Consider the following 19,488-nt stretch of genomic DNA (forward strand, 5'->3'; position numbering starts at 1 on the left):
AAGCTGAAGTAGATAGTGTTAACATATATTATGGATAGTGTAGTTGTTGAAGGAAACTTTCTGAGGAAAGTAATGATGTTAGTAAGAGTTGGCATGAAGAGCACTCACTTAATTATTAGAGTTCAGAAGAACATGGAAAGAATGATGACAATGATGCAGTCAGATCAGAGTCATAGAAGGCTTTATTATTTGATGATGCATCACGAAACGGAATAGCAACACTTACATCAGAAGTTTAAAAATTGTTTTTCGAGCAACATAAGTGCGCTGCTATGTAATAGTAGGGTCGTAAGCGGTCACTAATTCAAAAGTTACGGAAATAGATGATGTATTCAGTAGAAAACGGCTTTCCATACGCTTTAATACATCAACTTAATTCGCTGCAATAGTAAACTCTCGCCCACCAAAGGTTGATGAGCCTGGTAATTTTACGATTAGCTCTTGGTACTGATTGATAAGTTAGCTGGAAAATGGGAACTCGAATTCTAGTCGATACAACATTTCCCTTCAAGAGTATCGCGTTTCCGCCAGAATTGGAGCGTTCAAGATGGGTTCATGAGGAGCGAGACTAGTCGCTCTTCTCCTTCCTCTTCATCTGGTCGCGGAGGGCGGCGAACGCGATGAGCCTCTCATCCCTCCACTGGCGACGCTCCTGGTGCAACAAACAAACAATATTGCAAGGCTGACATCAGCGAAATCTTAATTGTTACATTTTCAGAAACTTTTCTTTGTGAAGTCGAAGAACCTGACTGCATTTCTCGTTTTCGAGACTAGTCTTTTCTGGAAATATTTCGATGAGACCCCGGCAGTATTGTCAAAATCAAACAATCAGAGAATAAGTCTGTAACGGTACGTAACTTCTACTCCATTTGTGCGCAATTAGAGAAGCATAGGAACGATCGTGGCATTCTAAAGCCGGTGTTCAAGTGTTTACCTTGAGTTTATCGAGCGGGAAGAGCTGGTCCAGCTGCTGGATGATGGGCTCAGCGGCTGGCAGGCTCCAGTCAGCGGGTCCCTTGAGGTCGGCGCTCACTGAGTGCATGATGTGCGAGTAGCGCTCGAGGTAGCTGCGCATGCCTGCACTCGGCACCAGCGACCGTTAGTTCGTAAATAGCACTTTGTCACTAACCTCATAGTCTAACTACTTCCAGTATTACTTAAGTTTATATTTATCTGTTCATCGAGACAAGTTCGGAAAAACAGTTGACACGCGTATAACATCTACATCGGACATCCTTACAGGTCTCCTAATCATGTTCCACATACCTTCTATTTATGTGAAAAAAATTATGAATGTCATTCATTCAAATAGGAAATCGAAGTAATAAACACGAAATCATATCGCGGAATAGTGGTGCACGCGAGCTGCCTGTCTGATACTTCTACTCACTAATCATACTGCTTTTACACTTAAGTCTTGATTTTTTTTAAAGCCGTGCTCATGCATGGAACAATCGAAAACGCGTGAAATGTTCCCATGATTGCACGCCTCACCTTCAGCATTAAGCACGGCAGTTTCGAGGGGCCCCATCCAGGCGTACCGCGGCCCCAGCCCAAACTTCATGAGCTTGTCGACGCCGTCCGCTGACAACACTCCGTCCTTGATCAGGTGGTAGCATTCGTTCAGGATCGAGTACCTTGCAAACAAAACATTCTATTGCAGTACCACATGTGGAAGGTTAAGCCAATTTACCTACGAGTTGCTACTCCTTTATTTACGAACTGAATTCAAGAGACAAGAATTAACGTAGAGTCACGGTACTCTGACTCCAATTTAAAAATTTTCATTTTTTCACTATTCTTATGAAACTAGGCGTCGATATTTCAGCTACAGTTTATTTGAATGACAGCTCACTGGATCCTGTTAGAACCAAAGCCAGGATGTTCTTTCTGGAAAACCACAGGTTCTTGTCCGATCTCGACCATGATTTCTTCGGTTTTTACTAGGATTTCTGGCGATGTCCAAGGACTTGGCACAACCTCGACCATAGGAACGAAGTAAGGCGGATTCGTCTGCAAGAAATCAATACTTTTTCTCGAGAAGTGTCGATGGAACAATTTCAACCATAATCGTGCTGATGACTTTCAACCTTCACGAAAATTCGAAAAGTTTTTGAGTAAGAGTCCGACCTTTCGATGAGTTGATTTGGTCGAAGCCCATTTCCATCACTAAAACTTACTTTTTTCATCGAATTTTCGATTTTAGTATAAAGCTTGAGAATTCTTAGTATGACTACTTACAAGAATTGCTCTACCATTACACAATATTTAATATCACTCGTGATTGCAGTCCTACCGCTCATTTTCGGTCATATTCATTTTGCATCACGCAAAGTGTCGTGCGCCTCGTACGATGAGTACAGTTTAGGATAATGTAGTTTCTCATATTGTGTCCATTTCGATCTTGTGTCGATGACGTACTTAAACTTTTCGTCCGGGGAGCATGAAATCGTAAATACTTTTGATCGGAACTAACATCAAACGCTACGTACATGAAAAAAATACTCAGAATTTCAAAGCGAAATTAATTCCAAGTAAAACCAACATAATTTCATTTAAGCATTTTCAATAAAATCGTGGTAAATATATATTTTTATTGCTTTCAATTTTTAGCTTATTTACCATTTAGGCAAACCAATGATATAGATACAGAATATCTCAAAACTGGTGCCCCGCTAACTCGGAATTTCCCAACTTCAGTTGGTCAATTTCAACTGCGACCAGGAATGCGTACTGCACGCATGCTTGTTTAGAGCATAGTTCCGAAAATTTTCTGATCTTATTCGCCCTTTATTCATGATGACGGAAAGTTTCATCATCACAATTTCATCAATAATTGTTTATCTATTTAAGTGAATGTAGATGAAAACATCACCTGCCATTCCATTGCCTGCATAGCGCGGTCAGGCACCACGCACAAGAGAAATTAAATGTACAATGTGAAGCGTTTGCGGTCCGTTTTCCCGTAAACCAAGTCTCTTTACTTCACAAAGATTTGTATAGTTTCTTCTTAGTGAAATTTACCATACCAATTCACACCCGCTATCTCGATAGTAAAATAGTTTGCGAAGGGAACTCGCCCCGTCGCACTCACGGGATGAGCGACGACGCAGTTCGCTCCGTGCTTCAGCCCGCCCATGAATGACGATGGCACCATCGTAGACACCGACGAGGCAAGGATGGTGTCCTCACCCACGATTGCGTCTAACTCTTTGAAAACCTGCAAAGTTCGCATTGAAAGTAAAGTTATCATATCGACACTTAGAAAAGCTATTATTAGTTCATATCTCAATTTCAGCATCTTAGACTCAGAAACGATTAGACCTATGCTACACATAACTTTGCCTTCAACGTCGACCATATATCCTGCAGTAGCGAAGGATACCATAAACCACGTTACAAGAATTGAAACTCACATTCTTTTTAAGTTCCAGTCGCTCAGGAACACATTCTTGAACATACACAGCTCCCTCCACAACTTGATTGAGGCTCGTCACACCTGAAAAGGCAGGTGTGACTCAAAATTCAATAATTTACAAGCAGCGTCGAAGTACAACTTCACGTAAAAGGGTCCTAAGCACAGTGGTCTAGTACATCTCTGATAAGCTGCAGCGCTTAATCATAGCATTTATTTTCATTTCAAACTGATGAATGCGGTTCAATTATTAATTTTAACACGCAGGTTAATATTTGGTGCAGTGCGCATGCATACGTACCTTTGATACGTCCAAACTGAACCTCGGCAGAGTCAGCGCCGCGCAACATTCCGTTTTTCTCGAGAGTGAGAAGTTGTTGTTTGATTTCTTGTAGGGAATCCGTCACCTGAGCGATAATAGAACGATCAATTTACACGGTAGATCAGCGAACGATCAATTTACACGGAATATCAATTTACACGGCGTACATTTATGTAGATATTTATTTTTCAGCTGTGCGCTTGCTCTTGAATATAGTATTACAAAACTAATTTTAATAACATATGATGATGGTCAAATAATAATCATTTATTAGTTTGATTTATAATGAAGTTTCAGCAGTCACGACAGTCAATTCTCTAACAGGAGAGCAATCGTTTAGAAATGCTGCAACACATTCTGTTTCGACAATTCTGCATGACTGAATCATTTGAATTTGACAGAAAATTTACTATTGGTAATTCAATAATTATAGGAACTGAATTATCTGGAACTGCTCATGGTCCGTAAAGTCCTCGCCTGCTGCTGAAGTATGTCGTACAAGACGACCTGGTAGCCTGCGGCAGTGAACAGCATCGCCCAGCTGCGACCGATCAAGCCACTGGCACAACAAATTGATTATTGATTATTATTAACAATTTTATTCTCGGCATCACGACCAATACACATGAACGATTCTCATCATTTCAATAATATGTAAGTATAATAACATAATAATTTCATTCAAAATAATTAATACTGATAAATAAGAAAACTTGTCAACACATCTTAAACTGGAGTGCTCGATTATTCAATCGGTAACATTATTGACTTGGAAACACATAAACTACTGAAATTGATTTTGTTCAAAACTTGTGATCTTACCTTCCAACAATTCCAATTTTTTTTCTTGCTTCCATTATGCCTGGGATAACCTGTTCTTAAGCCGCGGTTGGAGAAAACGAACACAGAAAGATTAAATAAACCGGTAAAATAAACAGATCATTTGCAACGTATAGAGGGAGACATGTCCGGGTTTAAAATATAAAACCTCAATTAAAACTGATTTAAGTTTGACCTTAGATAAAATAACTAAATAATTAAAAGATATTTTTAATAAAACATTTTTGACGATGCTATATGCGTACAAAAGCGTCAAAAAGTCCCCGCATGTATACAAGTACCGTACGTCGAAAAGTATTCTACAAGTACCCGTAAGTAAACAAGCGATAACATTAACAACATTGTTGCGACTTAAACACCAATGCGCTCAGTTTCATGTCGCTCTGCATGGAGCGCTGGAGCTGACACCGACACACCTACATCTGCTCACTCTGATTGCACTCTGACGGTTGAGGCTTGAACTTGAACGATGATTCTGCTCTGAAGGTTTGATTTAACATAACATATTGATCTCGGCGCTGAAGTGTAGGCCTGATGTGGCCTGTCGCCGATTCTTTTCCTTTTCGTGCCTTGTTCACAGAAGATCTAATATCGTTTCATTTGACCGGATCTTTTCATGACTGACGATAGTTTCAAGTAGCTACTAGACTTCCACCGGGTTCGATATGGTGCTAGGCATTTCAAATCTAAACATATATTTTTACATAGCTTCATCTAGTCTGTTCTTGAACGCGTTCATACTTGGAGCAAAATTAGATATTTTAGCATATTGTCTCATTTTCAGTGTGTTAATCCACTCGTGAACCTTTTTAGACTTGAATAATCACATAAAATCATCAAGATTCTTATGAGAATCTTTTCATTTATGCACGTATGATGTGATGTGAAAGCGGATATTCTACCGATAATGATAGAAAAATTCCACCATTAAACCAGAGAGTATTCACCAAAAGGCAAAGATTGCAGCACAAACCGCTGCAAGATTTATAATTTTTTCGGAAGGGAAAAAACACATCACCTTCACACGTGAGCTAAATGCGAGTTTATTTGGTTATGACCGGCACTTGTAAAATAACTAGCTAGAGCGGCTATTGTCAGATCACTGCTGATTGTCGAAATTTCAATTTAATTGCATTGGGAAATGCGTAATTTTGAATATCGGACACAAAATAACCACAGTATTAAATAATATTGAATATTTTTAGAGAAAGTGCCCGAGCGGAGAGAGTGGTGCCGTATATTTAAGCGGACCAACTCTTGCAAGCAAGTAACGTCAGTCGATCTGTACTTGTCAAGCAGAGCCGTCCATATCTGGCCAGCATGCGGGGAGAAATTGGGAAACTGTTACAGCTTCGGCAGACTTTCACTCGGTTTAGTTAAAAGATCGCAGAGAAAAATCAGGTTTTGCCATTCATGAAGTTTTGAAAATTATTAATACGGATTGTTTTACCGTTAAATCGTTCACGAACGATGGTGCCGCTAACAGACGTTTGTCTTTGAATCGCACGACGAAATATTTTCTCGTCAAACACGATCATTTCAGACATTTCACGATCATTTCACATTGTGCACTGCGTTTTTCATACGAGCCATTGCCAGTTAAAAAAAGTTATCATTTCGATTCTGATTACTGAAAGTGACAGCCTTGTATGAATTGGGTAATATTGAGAATTCACATCCCAACACGAATTAGTCTATGAATCTTCACTACTAACTGACGGCTTATTAAAATTCAGGGGCCAGTAATACTTCAGGAAATAGATCATAAATTCGCATTTAATCGCCACGCAAATTATAGATCATAATTAAATTATGATCAATAGATCATAATTTAATCTCCACTCAAATTCGCCACGCAGCAACTCACAGCTGCCACGCATCACCTCACAGCTGCCACGCATCACCTCACAGCTGCCACGCAGCACCTCACAGCTGCCACGCATCACCTCACAGCTGCCACGCATCACCTCACAGCTGCCACGCATCACCTCACAGCTGCCACGCATCACCTCACAGCTGCCACGCATCACCTCACAGCTGCCACGCATCACCTCACAGCTGCCACGCATCACCTCACAGCTGCCACGCATCACCTCACAGCTGCCACGCATCACCTCACAGCTGCCACGCAGCACCTCACAGCTCCGCCTGTCGTCAGCCACAAAACCAGTCGCTTTTAGCCGGGTTCAAGTTTAAGAGATTTATCCTTAAGGTCTTCCTAACTACAAAGCAATTCAAAACATTTATTTGTGCATCTGAATTATATTGTAGGTTGCAGGAAGCTCACAACAGGCAGGTTAAATTTCTCCACGCCCCATCGAAGTTTCCACATCCTCGATGTTTCCGTTATGAACTCGACCTACCTTGTCAAATCGTCTTGTGTTAGGCAAATTAATGTATTAGTTCCTGGGGACAGAGTTCGTCGAATGGGTTTTTGACACTCGAGGTGAACTGAAAGACGCAGTGAAGCACTTATGGACACTATATTTATTTTACGGACGCGTGACCAAGGCGGGGTGAGTGTAAGCAATTAGTAATAATAATAGCGGTTTCAGCGTTTATTAGGCCGTAGGCCTGTCGCCGATTCTAACATCGCAGAACATTCACAGCATTTTGCGGTCTCGAACTCGCAACTCACTGCTACAATTATGCTTCGTTTAACCGCCCGGCCTCTTTGCCGATTCTGACCAGAAACTGGCGCACAGAGCTGGGATCGAACCCGCGCCTCTCTGCGCCAAAGGCTTGGCTCCTGCCAGCAAACGTGATGCTCGAGAGGCTGGGTGGTGACTGCATATCGGCTCTGAAGGCACTGCAGAGAACCGCTAGTGTGTTGTCACTGAAAGTGACATACGCAATCAATGTAACAGCTAAGAGAGATGACGTTAATAGGTGGGTTGGTGCCGAACAACCTCATGGATCCTCTCCCAAAGAAGTAATTGTATCCGCAATCTCACTATTCGATTTCTTGTAACTGGTGAGTCCCTTGAAGCTCACCAGAAATGAATAGTTCCAGCAGCTGCACGAAGACCCTCCAAGCTAGAGCTAGAAAAGTTCTTCCTGTTAACACCGGCAAAAAATAGTGCGGTAGATCGGGACCTTGCTACTCCTCAGCAACGTTTGTGCTCCGAAAAAATTTCACTCATTAGGTAAGAAGCTGCACAATAGAGCCACTGATAAAGCAATAGATAACCCCATTTATCAGAAGGCTCTTTGTTATGATAGGTTCACGCATCGTTCATCTCTTATCGTATTGAGTATAGCCCCGTAATGTGCAGCAGGGATCATTTGATTCTACTTGTGCGCTGCGTCAGAGGTCGTAAAATGAAGCATATCATCTGTCAGCGTTTAGAAAACAATGCAGCCGAGGTTCTAATTCACAATGAGTTGGCACGATAGTTCTAGGACTTATCATACGACACTTCTTATTAACAAAAGAGCAAAAACCTGTCAAATCTTTCTAACTAATTGCATCAAGTTCATGTCAACTAAACCATATTGCACTGAAGAGCTCACGGTCGGAGAAGTTTAGTTGTGTGCCACGCACAAGTTGGCCAGTAACAGGCGAAAGTTCTTATTTTCACTGCTTAATGAGATATACTCGAGGATTTCAAGTATCTTGGTAATATCAACTCTGAATCTTGCTATTATTCGTGTTTTTTTAATCAATTGTGGACGATGAATGGACATGTAGACAGGAACGAACGCCAAGAAAGGTTTTGCTGACACGAGACGTCGACCATCGCGCCAACGAAACTAATTGCATGACGGCCATCCTCCCTGCCAGAGCACCGACTGCCGGCTTTCATGAAAAAAAGTTTATTATCAACAGGAAGATACAACGAGCTTTGTGCTGATAAGCTCGCTGATAAAGAAGAAAGGTTTAATTAATCAAATAATGAAAGCTTCAACATTTTATTCATTTCATAATGGAAATAAAAAGAACACAAAAGAATAGTATATTAAATGATCTTATTTCTCGACTGAATCTATTACACTGACAAGAAATAGAACAGCGCAAGAAGCAGCGCTAGGTTCCAGAGGAGGCACGCATTCGTGCGGGACTAGTCGCTCTTCTCCTTCCTCTTCATCTGGTCGCGGAGGGCGGCGAACGCGATGAGCCTCTCATCCCTCCACTGGCGCCGCTCCTGGTGCAACAAACAAACAATATTGCAAGGCTGAACTTTAGAAACATTAACAGGGCTTAACCTTTTTAGAAACTTTTCTTTGTGAAGTGTTAGAACGCGACTGAATGTCTCGTTTTTGGAACTAGACTGTTCTGGAAATATTTCGATGAGACACCGGCGGAATTGTCATAATCAAACAATCAGAGAACAAGTTTGTAACGGCACGTAATTTCTACTCCATTGGTGCACGATTATAGTAGCATTGGAACGATTGTGGCGCGCTTAAGCCCGTGTTCAAGTGTTTACCTTGAGTTTATCGAGCGGGAAGAGCTGGTCCAGCTGCTGGATGATGGGCTCAGCAGCATTATAGTGGCATTACAGCCGGTGTTCAAGTGTTTACCTTGAGTTTATCGAGCGGGAAGAGCTGGTCCAGCTGCTGGATGATGGGCTCAGAGGCCCCAGCCCAAACTTCATGAGCTTGTCGACGCCGTCCGCTGACAACACTCCGTCCTTGATCAGGTGGTAGCATTCGTTCAGGATCGAGTACCTGTCAAAAAAAGGCAAAACATAGAAACCTATGACGTACTTCTTTTTTCAATGTAAAATTCATCTTGAATAACAAACTATAGGCATACAAATAAACTCATACGGCAGACATCTCAGACGTGAAAGTCATCTCCGATGAAAGTGTTATCGATTCTAATTCGTCGTACAGTAACATCATTGAGATTAGATTGAATACCAGTGAATCGTCAAATCACGCTTGTATTTTTATTTTAATGAAATATCGTCTTACTGAATTCTGTTCAAACCGAAGCCAGGGTGTTCCTTCTTGAACACGATCGGTTCTTGCCCAATTTCGGTCATGATGTCCTCGGTTTTAGAGACAACGGCTTCTGAGGTCCATGGACTCGGAACAATTTCAACCGCCGGAACGAAGTAAGGCGGGTTCACCTGTAACAAGTGAAATAACCCATATATAAGCCAACGGAAATGCATAAAATAATTACTGATTTAGTACCCAATACTTCATTATTGCTTTTCTGCGATGACGCCAAGTGCGACAGCGAGGAACAATGAATACAAATGTTTTAATATCATAGATACATTGCATAACTCCGGCCACTGTTATAATACTGTTATAATGAAGAAAGTCTTATGAAGAAAGATTGAAGATTATGAAGCTTCCCAGTCTCCGTTATCGTCGCCTGCGTGGGGACCTCATTGAAGTATACAAGTATACTCATGGTTTGTACAAGGTCCCAGAAGGATTACTAGAATTGGAAACAAGAACCAACACCAGGGGCCACAGCTATAAGCTAAAGAAACTGCGGTGCAACTTATCCACGCGACAACATTTCTTCTCGCTTCGAGTCACCGACATGTGGAACAGCCTCCCTGAAGATATCGTTGACGCTCTGATTATGAACGCGTTCAAGAACAGACTAGACATGGCCATGCATGAGCATATGTTTAGTCTTAAAATGCCTCGTACCCTACGGAACAACTGATATCTAGAAGCGATTTTAAATCTACCGTCCGTAAGGCCAGTCTAGTCAAGAAAAGTACAAGAATCGGCGACAGGCCTATCCAGGCCTATTCTTTAATGCCGAAGATACTATACTATACTATACTATACTATAATGAAATCAACAGAATTAAACCCATAACTAAGCAAACAAATGTGTGACAGCACATCGACGAAATTCTAACAATATCTTTCATTGAATTCTTGGATTTGCTGTAGCTGTATTAATGCCGTTTAATTTACACATAAGAAAAACATTCATTTACAAACTATTAATTGTAGCAACACATTTTTACGGTAAAACATTCATCAAAGTCGAGTATACAATACTAATAATAAAAGCGGTTTCGTCGTTTATTAGGCCGTAGGCCTGTCGCCGACTCTTAACATTATAGAACATCCACAGGTAGTTGCGGTCTCAGACACGCAACTTACTGCTCCAATTCTGCTGCTTCTTAACCGCCCGGCCTCTTTGCCGATTCTGACCAGAAACTGGAGCACAGAGCTGGGATCGAACCCGCGACTCTCTGCGTCAATCTTGGTACTCTGAACTGAACCGCTGTGGTAATTCACACTAGAGGTGACCTCACACCTCCGACTCACAGGGTGAGAGACGAGGCAGTTCTGCGCGTGCTTCAAGCCGCTCATGAAGGTCGAAGGCACCATCGTGGATGTCGATGATGCCACGATGGTTGCGTCGTCCAAAACAGCGTCCAGTTGCTCGAACACCTGCACGTTCATCAAACTCCATTACCGAGCGTGTCTCTTACTCAGCTATTACCACCTCCGATACCATCCCTATACACGCAAACAACGGTCCAACGTATTGATAAATCATTATACCAGTATCGGTCAACAACCCAAGCATAGGGCAGACAGACAAATTCACAGGCGCAAGCACAAATTTCCACTAGATAACAATTACATCCTAGCCGCAACATTTGACATCTTACGCGTCATAAAACAGCTCAAAAAAATTCTTAAGCCATGAGGCCAGACAACATCTAAACATTTATCTTAAGGTCCGCATGGTATCACCACTCTCACAAATATAGCCAACTTTCCATACGCTCACTGCATCATACCATCAATCTGGAAAACTGGTAAATCACAACTCTCCTGAAACCGAACAAACCCCCACACTGAGGCAGCCTCCCACAGGCCCATTACATTCTCTGCACACCATCCAAAGTAATGGGGTGCCTCCTATTTTCCATAAACACGCCCCATATTTCCTTCTCTCCCACACAACACGGTTACAGAGCCCATCACTCCACCACCACACTCCTCACTAACCTCACACAACGTATACAAGATGGCATAAACTCCTAGCGCCCCGCGCACCGCACACTCATGATTACAATAGACATTAGCAAAGCTTTTGATGCCATCCCTTGCCTCCTACTCGCAGACAAAATATACAATATACAGCACTACATAACAACACCAGACGCTGGTTTGCCAACTACATAACAGGCAGACAGTCATCGCAAACTACAATGGCAAATAATCGCGCACAAAGAACATACCGAACGGAGTACCACAAAGATCAAGCCTCTCACCAACCCTTTTCAACCTTTACATGCATGACATTCCAGCCCCACCAGACAACATTCACATTTCATCTTGCGCAGACGACGTCACAATTACATCAACACACAACAATGCCAACACATGTTTCACACATGTATAACCCTACATAACACAACTAGAGGGCTGGCTAGCACACAACAGACTCAAAGTAGCCCCCACAAAATCAACAAGCACACTAGTGAATCACTCTTCATTAAGTGTTTAAATGAAGTAATAGCATCAATGAAGGTAATTAAGTCGAGGTAAATGTCATTTCATCAATAATACGTGATTATAAGAGAAATTTTCTTTTTATAACGTATTCTTATTTTTTTACATGCTATCAAGAGACTGCATCAAAAGAGTAAATATTGATGAGTAAATCTCCAAGAGTTTTAAATAAAGTTTAGAGTTGTTGAACAAAGTTAGTTCGAGACAGACCTTTCTTTTCAAAGACAGTTGCTCCGGAACACATTCTTGCACGTACACTGAACCTCTAACGCACTCCTCCAAACTTGTTCCTCCTGTGGGGAAAATATGGCTGACAAAGTAATGTTACAACTATTTATGATATTTATATTATGTATATGTATGTAACTATTGATGAGCCTTTTTAAAGCCACATGAATAAATTACTCATTCAATTGATTGAGCGCTTGTCGTTTCGATAGCGTAGGAGCCATTTTGTTCAAATTGACCAAAAACGAGGACAGTGCGATGCTAGTGGTGTTCGTACGCGGTGACAGTGGTGGCAGCAAACTACAAATTTCAAATGACCTTGACCTTACCTTATGATGAGTTCGGGACTTCCTGCAAATGCTAACAGCGAATAAGATTATTCCCAGAGATAATAATTATCATGTTACTGGAATCGGGTTTAGATTTACAGGGTCTCCCGTAGCCAATAGCGCTTATACACGAGGCCAAGGGCATCAATACTGTCGCTTAATATTTGAAAATAGTTCTAACCGCCACTTCGGTCCCCGACATTGAAATTAAAAAGAAGTCTTTTATTTTGCTTCTTCGGTCCCTCCCTAAAGAAGCAAATAAAATTCGCACGCGTAACAGCCTCCCTGTGATAGCATCGTTGACGCTCCGAGTATGAACGCCTGCAAGAACAGACTAGACGAAGTTTTGCACGAGCATATGCAAGTCTTGAAATGCTTAGCACCGCACGGACCTTGTAATGTCCAGCAGCTATCACAATCAATCGTCAGTTATAGAAAGATCGGGTTCAAAAAACTGGATCCATTGTGGAATCGAGTCACGAGAAGTAGGTACAAGAATCAGCAACAGACCATGGACCTATTTCTTCAGCGCGCCGACACTTCTATTATATTCAACCTGTAAAGTCCCGGTCACACGTGCCCAATACGCAGCTCCTTAATTTGACGTGCATGGGTGACGACACGAGCCTGAGGTTCGGTGCAGTATTAACAGCCCGTGTAACTACGAGTCACTGATACAACTACGACTCCTGCATAAGGGCCAAGGGCGTAACTATCTACAAGTAACGGTCACAAGTTTGCAATATCGATGTACGGCCAATAAAAACTCTACGGCCGCGTCGGTCGTGACTGAGCCGAGAGACAACTTGAGAGGCAACGAGTCGTACGAAAATTATAAGCATCAATAAAGTTGACAAATAGCGAGCACTGCGCGCCACGGGAGTACGGTCACGGCCAACAGCAGCAATGATGAGGCATTGAGCAGGGAAAATCCTAGTAGTAGATATGTACGGTCATTTTTGACTTTACGGCCCTGCAACAGTGAGCCAAATTTAGAAGTTGCGAGACGAAAAACGGTCATGAGAACGGAGCGACTACGTCACGGCGACCGTGGGGACACGACATCATTGCCGCAGTACGGCTACGCCGTACACTGAACGTTGGTCGGTCACTAAGTCTCTGGCCTAGTACCCAACCGTAGATACGGTCGGGTACGGCAGTCGTACGTACCACTCTAAGCGGGTCTCCAAACTTTTTTCACCAAGGGCCATGAGCAAGCTTTCTGAAACCTTCGCGGGCCAGAGAAGTTCGTGGGCGGAGGGAAGGAGGGGAGTTGCACTAATTACGAATAAAATGCGAGTCAAAATTAGCGCACGAATAACCATTTTATTCTGCAATTACATCTTAAGGAGCAACTATACACAATCTTTCGTCGCTTATAGTATTTGTTTAATATTAAAGCTTAATCTTTTATTGGCGTGATATGCAAGGCTCTTATATACAGAGAGATTATAATACTTATGGATATAATTATGCAAATTGTGCATTCAGCTTTGTGCAAATCTTCTTGGGAATGAAGCTTGAGTTTCTCGCTCAAACTTTTCACAACATGGAAAGTGCCTGAAACAGTTCCTCATCAACTGGGTCTCAAACAAAAATAGCTTTTGTCGAAACGCCTTCACTTGGGTATACATGTTTCGCAAAAGTGCGCTGTTTTGCCTTGCAATCTAAGATTGAACTCATTCATGTGTGATGTCAGATCCACAGAAAAAGTTCATTTCCAAAGCCATATTCGTCATTTTTGAGTAGCGGCTGCCCGGCTGGGGTCGATTCTTTTCATTCAGGAAAATTTCAATTTCTGTTCGGAGTTCAAAAAATCGTGACAACACCTTGCCACAGACACCAGTCACGCCCATTTACTGTTTTTAGTTCATGCTTAACCAGAAATAAAAGCCACGCTCGATTTTTGTACACATTATGTTGAACTACGAGATATCCTCGGCGGGCCGGATGGAACCAAGCCATGGGCCGGATCCGGCCCGCGGGCCGTAGTTTGGAGACCGCTGCGGCGGTCTAAGTGACTACTGTGGGAGGCCCAGTGGTTACAGTTCAGAGTACCAAGATTGGCGCACAGAGGCGCGGGTTCGTTCCCAGCTCAATGCGCCAGTTTCTGGTCAGAATCGGCGAGGAGGCCGGGCGGTTAAGCACAACAGAATTTGAATCAGTGAGTCGTTAGTTCGAGTCCGCAACAAGTTGTGAAAGTTCTGCAATTTTAATTGATCGGCGACAGGCCTACGGCCGTATAAAACGCTGAACCCGCTGTTATGATAATGTATAAGATATATAAGATAATATACAATTCTCTGCGTGAGAACTAAAAGTTAAGAGTGAAGTTCTTAGGAATAGAAGTCAAATTCGAAAACCTATTAAATGAGCATTTCTTTCATAAGTTATTTCGTTCCCGTTATGATTTGCCTTGACTTCACCCCAATATAATTCTAAATGTAAGTCGCGTTTCATTTCGAACCTCAAACACGGAAGTTGATAAATTCGAAACTTGACCAGAACTACCAATTCATCCTGAGATTCAAGAGAACAGACGAAACTTTCATCAGTTGAAACATAGCATGGCGAAGAAGAAGAATAAACAGAATTAATGCGTAATCTTATTGAACGCATACCACTTAAGGTTACATATGATAATGCTAAGTATGGTCATAAAGATGCAACCAAAAATACACCCGTTGTCCCGACAAAAAGTACACGTTTAAAAGAGGTACCGGAGATCCCACTGAATTGTACGTCCGCAGCGTCAGACCCTCTCAGCATGCCGATCTTCTCCAGGTTTTGCAGCTGTCGCTGAATATCTTTCAGAGCGTCAGCCACCTAGGCAGATTAATATACTTCAATGTTGACATATTAGAGCAGGAGTAAACGTATGACTAGAAAGAACGCAAACACCAGCGTCAGATTTTGTAAACATTGACGTTTCGAATAGCTAAGATTCCACTGCAAGTCTTGAAAGATAGAAAAAAATAGCTTGAAATTTATCTTTTTATTGAAGGACCTTGCGCGGGAATTTGATCCTTTACACAAAATTCCGAATTCTGAACTCTTGCATGGCTTAGAAGTTGGATGAACTGACTCAGTCAATATCGACATGCAGTACACCGCGGGTGAGGCCCGAGTTTGACGCTCGGCAGTTGCAGGGAATTATATGCATGTCACTGCAGTGCTTTGACTAGAACACTCCGGGCACAAAAATCTGATCAGCATTGACGTGTGCCTACATGATCGTATTTTGTTCAAGCAATAATAGAATGGAGCCGTTGATTAGGTAATACAGGTAACAGAGTCCGGATAATTAATAGGAACACCAATTATTAGGTATTGCATCTGTGTCACAATAAGCAGGCTTGACATTGAATAGGAATTTTGTTGAATGACGCACCAGTTTATCGTCGATGTCGTACATGTAGACTTTGAAACCCGCGGCCGTGAAGAGCATCGCCCAGCTGCCTCCTATCAGACCACTGCGGGTATAGGAATAGAATGAAAATCTCTCACTTCCTCTGACGAATTTGAATTAAATGCCGTCATTGCCATTTAATTCGAATGAAAACCTGTCACTTCCATTAAAGAATAAGAATCAAAATCTTTCATAATCGTTGAATTAGATTGAAAACATGTCGCTTCGATTTATGAATTAGAACGAAATCCTTTAGTTTTCGATACCCTTTAGGTTTAGGCTCTGATAAATTAGGATGAAACCTGTTAAATTAGAATAAAAACTTTTCAATCTGTTCCGTTCTCAAAGTGGAATCAAACCATGAAAGTTCCCTTGCAGAATTGGAATTAAAGCTTGTAAATTACGCTAAATAGGAAAGAAAATATGCCCAATACATCAATGAGATGAGCTGAGAAAGTTTCATTTACTTTAAAAATTTACAGCAGAATCACCCTTAACGTCTTCTTCCGAGAAGCAATGAATGATGCATTACGCATCTCGAAACTGAATAAAAATCTAACCTCATGTCTACCTACGGTGAGTCCTTATGCTATGAGCAATATTGGAAACAGGTAAAATATACTTCGAGACAGAGAAAACTTTTGGTCTACTGACGGTAATTAAGGTGCTTGTACACGGGGACAATACTGGCGGCAAGTAGATCAGAAAAATGCCAAATGCCTGCCAACTCTCGTTAACTTCAGGCCTGTAGATGAGAATCATACGATTCAAAATGAATACAGTTGGTGGATCTGCCGGTAATTTACCGGCGGTAAAACATTACCATCTACCTACTAGTACCTAGTATGTTTACGGTATGAAATTTGTATCAATTTTCGTTATCAGTCATTTATCTACGCTTAACGTCGGTGACGGTGAACGTTGAAAGTTGAATTCGAGACGACTCGAATTTGTTCAAAGTGTTAGGACACATCCGTCAATAAGTATGACAGACCCAATACGGCAACAGCGATTGGAGTTCCAATTTGAATTGCTCGTACGCCAATAGCAGACGACATACACACTGATCGATAATTATTCATATGCGAACGTTGTATCAAGTACATATAAAGAAAATACAAAAACTGAATGCTCCGATCCTTGCCTCAAGATGCTACATTCGGCCTTTCTCCACGTTACTCCCATGCCTGATAACGCTATCACCCCAAGCCTTCAGATGCAAGAGGCTGCGGCAACGGTAGGACAATTGTTGCAATACCAACTTCGCCCTCTAATCGCACTATCGGTGGTACACAACTCAGTAACAACGACGCTCGCGCTGTGCTGCTTGAATAATTTGTTGCCATTGTACCATGCTTCAATAAATTACCATTCCAAGACTGCTTATTAAAATGCCATAGAACAGAATTGTAACCTATGCAGTTTCTATTCTTAAGTTGAAATTTATATTTACTAGACTACAATTAGGCTCTAGTCGCTTATCCTTTAAATATAAATAATTGGTTTTTATGGAAGTCGTTTTGCATCACTTAGCAAGTTTAGTTGTCTCTAATCGATGACAAAATAAACAGATTAAAATAAAACTACCTTAGGAAAAGTTTAATAATGAAAAAACGGTAAACTTTTCCAATAATGGAAATAAATGAAGCTCACCTTCCAACGATTCCAACTTTCCTTTTATTATCCATGTTGTAGGACGTGTAGCTCTGAACACTTTAGGCGAGCAATTATGCGCAAATAGTCCAACGAAATTCAGCTAACGAACTGGAAAATTTAAACATGAATTTGATTCATATAAAATTTTACGTTATGGTCGATAGATTTCGATTGTTTAATCACACATAACAAATCAAAAAAGAATTAGAACTATAAATGCGGCGAGGATTCCTCCTCGTAAGAAAGAATAGAATATTATGAACATGTTATGCACCCAGAATATATTCATCATTATTCCCAAATAACAATATTGAAGCTGAGATATTTCGATCAAAGTTCTTTTGTTTCAAAATAATGCTAACTCTTCGATTTGGTAATTGTTGGTACTAAGTAGGTAGACAGGTGGAGAACATAATTTGATCTAAATCGTTCGGTTTTAAAACTTCTAAATAGCAACTGATGTCTAAATTACATAGCAGTTATTCGTTCCCTCCTTTACATCAAACATCTCATGCTTGCATTTATATAATCATATTTTGACCAGACAAGATGACCGGACAATTTACAGTTCGATTTTGACCATTAACAAAAACTACGTCTAAAGTGCTTTAAACAGTAGCGCAGAAGCTACTTAAAAGATGCCATCTAGTTTTCGTTCCATAAGTTAAAACTTGGCCTTGTTGATTCGCTATAATTTATTATTTCCCACAGGTAATATCGCACTAGGTTCAGCCGGGTCAAACCTACTCGTGCACCAAAATCACACTACTGCTGAGAGCCTGAGACAGCACTGAAAATGACTGATTGAATGTCAATTTAAGTATGAAAAAAACGGACTAGAAGTTGACGAACAAAACTCGGATGAAATCGTACAGCAATAAGTTTTTTTCGACAGCTAAGCATGTTTGTCAATTGTACGTCATTAAAAATATTACAGGAAATAATTTGTTGCCGAAAATACCAGTAAACTGCAATTTACTATTGATAAATGTTAAAAAGTAACAGAAGGATAAAAGAGCTGTATTTTTGCGGATTGAAAAAAAAAAATTTAAGCCCCTTTGGGCCTTCGCCCGCAGAGGCTCAGAGCCTCGGAGGTAGACTAGTGCAGTAGTGCTGAGGCAGTGAGGCTGAGGTTCCAGCCGCGAGCCGCCCTCCAGCCTTCAGGTGAGTCCTGGACCCACCTGAAGGGTGGAATTCTAAGACCGGAAGTTCAGTATTACCTACTAACAGTAGTACAGTACTCTGAACGTCTGAAGTGAGAAGTCCTCCTCTTCCATTGTACCAGTGTGGGCCGGGCGGCAGTGTACCTAGATGTAAAATAAAAGATATTTTATTTTACAGGCTTTTATTTGGCACCTTACAAATAGTACATAGCATATGGAATTTTTTTGGAGATGCCATACAACAGCCCTCACTGTCCTCACAAAGAGCTTCTGACTGAATGAGCCCAAACTTGTTTGTGAAATGCTAAATGCTTCATGGTAAGGAGTTATTGAACAAAAAATCCTCAAAAGTCAAAACTGTCCATTATTAACCTGTTTGATGGTATCTATTGAGAAGCATACCATCAAATCTAGTCTGGAAAAGTCCTATTTTTGTCTGAAATATCGCGGCTCCCGGGCTCTAATATCATATAATTTCAGTAGGTATGAAATCTCGCGGCTCGAATGTCAAATTTTTGTTTGATTAAAAAATCGCGGTTTGCACTTCGCAAACATGTCATTTCATAAAATTTTCAACTTCCGCATTGCGTTACCGTTTCCGCCAAAAATATCTTGCAGAAAAAACATAAACATCGTAATGTAAACAAATAAACAAAACGTTTGTTGAAGAT

General features: G+C 41.2%; 1 protein-coding gene and 1 long non-coding RNA gene across 5 annotated transcripts; both read right to left on the bottom strand.

Annotated features, from left to right (window-relative positions):
• Positions 1–8: 8 nt before the first annotated feature.
• LOC108673194 (lambda-crystallin) lies at positions 9–17,889 on the bottom strand. 4 transcript variants are annotated; one of them, XM_047880764.1, is made up of 10 exons: positions 17,143–17,227; positions 15,981–16,062; positions 15,310–15,415; positions 12,243–12,325; positions 10,833–10,958; positions 9,498–9,655; positions 9,170–9,248; positions 1,495–1,558; positions 935–1,077; positions 9–652 (listed from the first exon to the last, which is right to left on the bottom strand). In XM_047880764.1, the coding sequence occupies exons 1-10, from the start codon at positions 17,181–17,183 to the stop codon at positions 569–571; spliced, it is 966 nt and encodes a 321-aa protein (XP_047736720.1). In that variant the 5' UTR covers positions 17,184–17,227; the 3' UTR covers positions 9–568. The 4 variants fall into 4 exon arrangements, with proteins under 4 accessions (XP_047736720.1, XP_018016472.1, XP_047736719.1 ...); XM_018160983.2 differs by lacking the exons at positions 9,170–9,248; positions 17,143–17,227 and adding an exon at positions 17,652–17,889 and having other exon boundaries at positions 1,495–1,637; XM_047880763.1 differs by lacking the exon at positions 9,170–9,248 and having other exon boundaries at positions 1,495–1,637; positions 17,143–17,221.
• On the bottom strand, positions 8,474–9,064 carry LOC108673195. Its single transcript, XR_001930961.1, has 2 exons — positions 9,008–9,064; positions 8,474–8,722 (listed from the first exon to the last, which is right to left on the bottom strand). It is a non-coding gene; the product is annotated as an uncharacterized LOC108673195 (long non-coding RNA).
• Positions 17,890–19,488: the final 1,599 nt, after the last annotated feature.

Source organism: Hyalella azteca, unplaced genomic scaffold, assembly GCF_000764305.2.
Source record: "Hyalella azteca isolate HAZT.00-mixed unplaced genomic scaffold, Hazt_2.0.2 contig6145, whole genome shotgun sequence".
NCBI lineage: Eukaryota > Metazoa > Arthropoda > Malacostraca > Amphipoda > Hyalellidae > Hyalella > Hyalella azteca.

Bases quoted from the DNA above. Each gene is read 5' to 3' on its own strand.
- LOC108673194 (XM_047880764.1), bottom strand. From the start codon at position 17,183: ATGGGAGTAACGTGGAGAAAGGCCGAATGTAGCATCTTGAG. The intron at 12,326-15,309 runs GTACCTCTTTTA...TTTTCCCCACAG, and splicing joins ACAATTCAGTGGGATCTCCG to GAGGAACAAGTTTGGAGGAG. The intron at 10,959-12,242 runs GTCTGTCTCGAA...ATGAACGTGCAG, and splicing joins AACTGTCTTTGAAAAGAAAG to GTGTTCGAGCAACTGGACGC.